Genomic DNA, 8,401 nt, shown 5'->3' on the forward strand with positions numbered 1-8,401 from the left:
TGATGCCCCAACCAGCCATTTCTGGAGTGGCGACTGTCAGGTGCCTCCCAAAAAGCAGTCATGGTGAGGACAAGTAAAGAACGCTAAGAGTCTGGGGTGGGGGCTGTCAGGCTCTGTCTCTACCCAGTGCACTCTCCCTCTGCCCACTGGATATCCTCCAACCAGTGCTGGGAGGCAAGAGGCTGGGACTGTCACCTTGACAATACCCAACCCCACAGAAGACAAGATTAAACTGCATGAAACACAATGACATAATTGTTTTACATTGTTACTATACCAAATGATCCCATACTCTCCTATGCTCCCTTCTCTCTCCCTCTTGCTTTATGTAGCTAACATCACATAGAATTGGCTAAGGATGCCAATTCTAGAGCCAAAATACCTATATTTAAGTTCTCCATCCTGATCCTGGATATGTGATGTGGGACAAATGATTTAGCTTTCCTGTGTTACAGTTTCCCAGCTTGCTTATTTGTAACATGAAGTTTTGGGGGGAGCTAAATGAGTTTGTTATAAGTATAATACAGCTGGAGTTGGAGAGATGGCTCAGCAGTTAAGAGCACTGACTGACTGCTCTTGCAGAGGATTGGGTTTGATTCCCAGCACCCACATGGCTGCTAATAACTGTCTGTAACTCCAGTTCCAGGCCATCTGATGCCCTCTTTTGACCTCTTTGGGTGTTGCATGTCATGGGTACACTTAAATACATGCAGGCAGTGCACTCATACACGTAAAGTAAAAATAGATAAAATATAAAAAAGATATATAGGTGGGTGTGGTGGCATACGCCTACAATACCAGCACTTGGGAGACCAAGGCAGGGAGATCACAAGTTTGAGGTCAGCGTGGTGTATATCGCAAGTTTAACGCTAACTAGTGAGACTCTAAGTATGTAAATAAATGATTGTTAAAACTTCAAATACATGGAACTATATTACTATATATAATTACATGGTCACTATTATTATTTGTAGTAGCGTAATTGTATTTGCTAAGAGCTCATTCCCTCACTGTAGTATAAGCTCCATTAGCACAAAGCTGCGTTGGGGCTATTCAATGCTGTGCCCTGGAACCTAGCAAAGTACCTGACAATTTGCAAACACTGAATAAATGATTATGGAACAAATGTGGATGGGAGAAAGGGGAAGACTGAGGAAAGGAGGAAAGGAGGGAGGAATAAGAAAAAGACTTTGGCTGTAGGGAATGAGCCTGAGGCCTGATTTTGACTTTGCCCTTTGCCCTCCTCATGTCCCCAGTTTAACTTCCGTTCACAGCCTTCTGCTGTGTGCCCTTCTCTGCACCCCCACTTCTGCTCTGACAATTCTCTGGATTCTGCCTGCCTCTCAGATCAGCTTTCTATAATCCTGAAGACTTGAATGACCCACTTAGAACAGGTCCTGCCACTGACAACAGGGCAGCCCCAAGGATTGGTCCAGCCCAGAGCCCAGAGTTCAGTTACTGGGCTGGGCTCACTGAGGCTAGGGGTCAGGGCAATAGGATGTTTCTGAAAGTTACCTGGTATCACTTCTGAGTCAGCCAGGGTTTGGGGGAGAGTAAAAGAGTAAGTTTGGGGGAGCTGAGAGAAAGCTCATCTGGGCTTAATGTGTGTGTCTCGGGGAGGTAGAATATGCTACCTCATCCTAGTACCAATCTCCAGGCAAATCTGGTCATGCAGCCTCCCCTGCCTGCTTTAGACAGAGCTGATGAACTGTGTTCACCAATGTTGGTGATTTCTTTTTTCTTTTTTTGGCCTTTTTGGGACAGGGTCTCCCTGTAGCCCCAGCTAACCTGGAGCTTGCTATGTAGACCAGGCTGGCCTTGAACTCAGAGATCTGCCTGCCTCTGCCTCCCAAGTGCTGGGATTAAAGGCATGCACCACAACGCCCAGCTGAAATAAAATTTATAAAATCTAAGGCTGGTTGGGCTCTCAGGCCGCCACTCCAAGGGAGGGGTTTTGGCATCCAGGAGAGGCCGGTTTCCCGCTCCCAGACAGCTGGCTGGCCCCTCTTACTTGTAAGGGTTGATGTTGCAGATGGTGACAGCAGGGAAGTCTAGCTTCTGGAAGTGGACTTTGATGGAGACAGAGACTGTGTAGAAAGAGAAGACGAGGAGAGCACACTGCCAGATAATGAGGGCCACTGCGGTCAGCGTGAAGGCGATCCACAGCAGGCGCCGGAGGCGGCCGCGGGACACCACGATGCGCCTGCAGCCGTGGGTGTTGGTGTTTAGGCAGTACCACTGCATCAGGTCCTTAATGGTCGGTGCCTGGGGGCCTCGCACCGGTAGATTCTTTTTTATTTTGGCTTTGATCTTCTCTCCAGGAGCCATGGTGAGGATGGGACTTTGCAGCCTGTAGAGCACTGAAGGAACAGAGAAGAGCAAGTGAGCTTGCAAGTACAGGTCCCTGGACGCCAGGGGCTGGGAAGCCTCTCCTTAAAGGCCTCCCCCTCTTCTGTGGGCCGGACAAGCAGCATTCTGAGCCTTTGGCCCCTTCTCCAGGATATTTGCTTTGGGTCACCACAGCTGCCTCGTCCTCTTAGGGCCCCCAGGCCTAACCCAGTGGAGGCTGGACGAGGTGTAACCTGTGCATACTGGCTGAACTGGCTGAAGGATCTTTCTCAGTGCTCCTGGGGCAGGTGCTCTCACAGCAACCCAGCCAGGCTTCTCTTATCAGGCAGCAGCACCATAATCCATGCCTTATCACTTTCTGTAGCCCTTCTCCTTGAAGCAGTCCTGTTTTATGATATTCCCTGGTGCTTAGCAAAGTGTCCCTCCTGCACAGAGCACACACTCAGCAAGGGTACTGGCTGATGAAATCTCCTAGGGTTTCTTAGGAGCTGCCATAGACCACTTTCCTAGCTGCTTTTTTGAAGAGAAATGATTTCTGTTTTATTTCTTTTCTTTCCAGTCAAATGTTAAATGCTTTCCAGAGCACTTGATACAACAGCCCTCAACAGCCTCAACTGTTGGCCACCCAATTTTCAACAAGTACGATGCCATATATCCTGATTTTAAGACATCATTAATTTGCAGAAGACACCTTGATTCAATACCAGATTTTGGGGTGTGTATTGGAAAGCAAATGAATGCATTCACCGTGTCTATGATGCATCTCAGTTTTAGAACATTACAGTGTGAGATATTCATTTTGGAAATAAACTCACATACTATACAGTAGATGCCTCTGGTGTTTATAATATATATATAGTCCTACCGGCTTCATAAATATGTGGTCTCTGTATATAAGTATACAATATTCCATATATTTCATTTCATGTTTCAACAGTTCCACAAGGTAGGTGTACTATCTCCATGTTAGAGAGGTGGAGTGACTTGCTCAATGGAGATCTACAGCATGGCTCCTCTGTCCTTGGGAGACCTTCGTGAGTCCATCGAGTTCTGTCCCCTTTTATTAATTTTTAAGTTAGCATACAAAATAGTGAGTTTCATTATGGGATTTTTCATATAGATGTGTCGTTATACTTTGTTCTATTTCATTGCTTCCCCATTGCATTCCCCTGTCTCCCCAGAGGCCCCCTTGCTGGTCCTCACTCTCCTCACAAATAATCCCCATTCTGCTCTCAAGTCACATATATTCTGTTACACATGCCTCCCCCTTTGCCTCCTCCTTTAAAATCTCCTTCTCCCCTCTCATGGTCTCCAGTGTAGTTTCATCATGCACACACCACACACACACACACACACACACACACACACACACACACACACACACTTAAATCTAGGTTCCGTGTATGAGAGGAAATGTCTTTCTGAGAATGGCTTATTTTGCTTAACCTAAATGATTTCCAGTTCCACCACCAAGTGGCCAGATTCTGGACCAGCAGAATTAGTTTCCCCCCATCCTGAATCCATGGAATATGGTCCAAAATTGGGCAAAGTGGCAGGGGAATGCTCTCAAGCTTATGGTGCTAGTGGGTTTAAAGTTTAGGATACAAAAGTGAGTACTAGGGTCAGGGGAGGGATGTTTGGGGGCAGCCAGACTGCTCCAACCTCCTAGACTTACATGATTTTTCAAGACTGAGAAAAACTATCTTTGAGCCTCAGAATTATACTATTAGTCTCTTGGCAAAACCAGTGTAATTTATGTGTTTTATCATCTTAAATATTGCCACCCCATCAAAAAAAATATCAAGAGTTTGTTTGTCTTTAAAGGGTAGGTCCAGAGTCAATTTCCTGTGTAAAACTGCAGCACTGAGATGGCTCCCTCCGCAAGATGTTTGCCAAGAGCCAGAGTCTGGAAGCTCCTGTTCCCAATGCCAAGTCTTCTCACTGAAGACAATTCTTGGGGGTTCCTCTGTCCATCTGTCCCTTCCCCAGGACTAACCCTGACCAGGAGGATCAGCCAGTAATGTCAGAAAGGCCTCCAGAATGCTCACATAGTTTTTTCAACCTTAAGGCAAAGAAAGATCATAGCTCCTACTAGTTTGTGGCGTGGCTTGCTTCAGTCTGCTGGTTTCATGGAAGAATTAGAAGCTGACACTCTGGACCCATTCTTCTATATGCATTACAGGTATTAGCTCACCAAATGCTCACAACAGCTTCCCTATTATACAATGAAACGGAGACACCCAGAAGCTAAGTAGCCTGTTCAAGGTCATATTAGAAAGTGACAGGGCTAGGATTTGAACCCAAGAACGTGCACTTTTATCTACTTGCTATGCCATACCTCAAATAATGATAGTGGAGCTGTCAGTGACAGTGGCAGCAGATGTCAGTTACTGATACACTCTATGCCCAGACATCCCATTCAATCCTTTTCACCCAACTTCTCACTACAGACTATATGAAGTGTCATTACTATGTCCAACCTACAGAGGTGTAAAGTGAGGTGCAAAAAGGTTAGGTAATTTGCACAACAACACCCAGTTTCAGTTGAAAGACTTGAGTTCTTTCAAATTCCAGGCCTCTGGTTCAGGAGACCTACTTTCTTCCTTCTCATTTACACATACCACAGTGAAAGAACTGTCAGCTTGGGGAGAGGTGAAAGGTTTATTCCAAGTCTGGGACGCCCTGGAGCTTGGGCAGACCAAGGATCTGTTCCAATTAGCGCCATGCATTGGGCTGTCCAGATTCAAGGACTCAAAGCCATGGGACAGAGCTACCTCCCAGACACGCTGCAGGCCCTGTCCGCCCCCATGCGGAGCAACCTGGGGCAGTTTTGTGTCCTAAAACCGGTTGTCCCCGGACAGTCTCCTGTGGCAGACTTCAAACCAGCCTGCTTCAAGCGCTTGCTTCTTTTTTGCAACAGCAACTCCCCAAAAAGCTTTCTAGAGACTGAAAGGAACAGTCGCGGTCAAGTGCATGCACTTCAAGGCTGGGAAGGGGATTGCACAGGTGCTGGGTGGAGAGAAGAGCCGAGACGCACCATCTCCACGCACACCAGCTCAGAAACGCCTGCCGTTCAGCTCTATACTCCCGGCCGGGGTCTGGGGAGAAGCAATGCTGGACCCGGAGCGCCCCGGGAAGTGTCTCAGCATCCCGCCATCCCAGACCGCGGCAGTCTGTATCCGGGAATTCACCGCGCCCCGGGCAGCTCTTGCTCCTGGAACCCGGAGTAGACAGACCAGACCCGGCTGGACTTACCTCTCGGTTCCGAAGGGATGGCGCTGGCGTGTGCACAGTCCGGGGACGCGCTTTGTCTGCTGGCCTCACTGTGCCAGCATCTCCAGGTAGCGAGGCCAGCAGCCTCCGCCCCGCCCCTGGAGCCCTCCCGCTCAGGCTCCGCCCACACCTGTCCAGGTGTTTTCCCCTGACGGTCCCAGGACTTACCGCGGCCCGGAACCCGCCGCAACCTAGCAGCGCCACCTACCGACCTGAGGCAGCTCTGCGCCTCCGCCCCATCTGTGCCCCGCTGGAGCATCGTCGCGCGTGCTTGCTGCCGCCCTGAGGCCGTGCTGCAGCCTGCATTCCCGAGGGTCTCAGCGCACCTTCCCCTCTCCCCAGATCACAGGAGCTCTCATTCCCAGTTCCAGTGAAATTCCACGCAGCCTCTTGTTCCTCTCCACTCGGGATCTGCAGCGTGAGGCTGCTTCAATGTCCTTCGAGTGGGCAGCAAGGGCTGTTCAACCAGACCACTCAACCTTTGGGCTTTTCAGCTGTCTTTTTATGGGGACTCCCGCAAAGGACTACTAGAAATAAGCTTAGGAAACCGAAGCCGAGAGGGACTGAAGACAGACACTTGAGTCAATCCCTTTGAGGTGGCAAGAAATGAGACCCCAGGGAGGGAAGGCATTAAAAAGCATTAAAATTTAGGCTTTAATGTGTTCATATTCACCTACTCAGTCGGTAGAATTGCTTGTCTAGCAGACAGGAAGCCCTGGCTTTGCCAGCGCTCAGGAAGTTGAGACAGGATCAGGAGTTCAAGGTCATCCTCAACTACACAGTGAATTTGAGGCCAGCCTGAACTATATAAGGCCCTGTTTCTGAAGGGAAGGAGGGAAGGAGGCAGTGAGGGAAGGAAACACAGACTCTGATCTTACAGAGTTACAGGTGGTTGTGAACCACCTGATGCAGGTGCTTGGGAACCAAACAGAACTCAGGTCCTCTACAAGAACAACAAGTGCTCTTAACTGCTGAGCCATCTCTCCAGCCTGGGAGTTTTAAGTATACACTGTTTTCAAATGTATTTTTACCTTAATGACATTTCATGGCCATATTCTCGTTTTAAGGCAGAGCTATGTTTTTTTGCATCCTGATGATGGGCAGCTTTCCTGGCCACTATGCAATGTACTTAAGCATATCACATAATTTAATTAACCAGTTTATCAGTATATTTATTGTCTCTAAATTTTCACTAATACAAATTATTCTTTGTATAAAATTTTTGTGTATGTATCTGATTGTGTCCTTAGAATAAATTGCTACTAAAGGGATTTTTTATGCTAATGCAGTTAACTCGGTTTAGTTGATAAAACACAGAAGAGCAGAGCATAAAAAATATATGTATATATATATATATATACACACATATGTATACACACACACATACACACACACACACACATATATATATATATCTTAATCCCAGCACTTGGGAGGCAGAGGCAGGCAGATCTCTGTGAGATTGAGGCCAGTCAGGTCTCATATTGAGTTCTAGGCCAGCTGGAGCTATACGGAGACCCTGTTTCCAAAAACCCAATAGATTATATCTTCATAAAAGCATGCTAAGCATACATGTATTAAGGCATATATGTTTAGAATAGAGGTTATTTCTCAGGGATGGTTGACAAGTGATTTTCACTGATCTGTGTTGCTTTTATGCCTTGCTTTGTTGAAATAGATACATGTTAGCTGGGCAGGGAGGCTCGCATCTGTAATTCCAGCATTTGGAAAGCTGAAGCATGATAATCAGCACAAGTATGAGGCCAGCCTGGTCTACATATCATGTTCTAGGTTATCCTGGGCTACTTTCTCAGTGTTTATGCCATTCTCTGCCTGATGTAGTGCCAAGATGGCTGCCCTAGCTCCACTCCATGCATGGGAATAACTGAGTCCAGCAGGACTAATGGCTCAAACACAGACTATAGGGTGAGTTCCGAACAGTCCTCACTGAATTTTGTCACCTTGCTTGTGGCCTGTTCCAGTCCCATATTGGGCACTATGATTAGCGTTATGGAAAGCATTAATGGGTTTCTTCATCTATTTTATGCTGCTATAAGAACACAGTCTAGGTAATAATATAGAAAACAAATATGGGGGCTAGAGAGATGGTTCAGTGGTTAAGAGCACTGACTGCTCTTGTAGAGGACCTGGGTTCGATTCCCAGCACCCACATGGTAGCTAACAACTGTTTGCAACTCTAGTTCCAGGGGAATCCAATGCCCTCTTCTGACCTCTGCAGGCATTGCATGACATGGGTGTACTTACATGCATGTAGGCAATGCACTCATACACATAAAATAAAAATAATAAAATATTAAAGAAAAGAAAAAAAATTCGTATCTTCCAGTTCTTGAGGCTGGAAGTTTGCTATCAAGGTGCTGGCTTCAGGGAAGAGCCTTCTTGCTTCATCATCTCATGATAAAAGGGCAAAGAAAAGATGAAAGATCAAGAGAAAAATAGCTACAGGTTCAAGTCCTCTTTAAAGCCATCACTAGTCCGTGAGTGTGTGGTCCTTATGGTCTTCTCTTAGGAACTGTTGTTTCCAATGCTGTGGCTAGAACCCAGGACCCTGAGCATGCTAGTTATGCTGTGCCACCATGTGGCATCCTCAGCTTCTGCAGTCACTTTTCAAAGGTTCCACTTTTTAACTTCCCTCGGGGATTGGGGGCTGTTGTAAACAGGAAAACACAAAGAAAAATGAGAAATTATGGTGTTATAGGGACTGTGATGGGTACCATCGAAATGACTCAGTTGTAAAGGCATTTGTTATCATGGCTGA

General features: G+C 46.9%; 1 protein-coding gene across 1 annotated transcript in view; it reads right to left on the reverse strand.

The window, feature by feature from the left end:
* Window positions 1-5,693, reverse strand: part of Scnn1g (sodium channel epithelial 1 gamma subunit) — a 35,589-nt gene extending 29,896 nt beyond the window's left edge. Inside the window, exons 1-2 of the mRNA XM_008843820.2 lie at window positions 5,605-5,693; window positions 2,012-2,360 (exon numbers count right to left, since the gene is read on the reverse strand). Coding sequence (XP_008842042.1) covers window positions 2,012-2,328 — 317 coding nt within the window. The 5' untranslated portion in view covers window positions 2,329-2,360; window positions 5,605-5,693. The remainder of the gene's footprint in view (window positions 1-2,011; window positions 2,361-5,604) is intronic.
* Window positions 5,694-8,401: the final 2,708 nt, after the last annotated feature.

This window comes from Nannospalax galili, unplaced genomic scaffold, assembly GCF_000622305.1.
Source record: "Nannospalax galili isolate Female #2095 unplaced genomic scaffold, S.galili_v1.0 scaffold381, whole genome shotgun sequence".
Lineage (NCBI taxonomy): Eukaryota > Metazoa > Chordata > Mammalia > Rodentia > Spalacidae > Nannospalax > Nannospalax galili.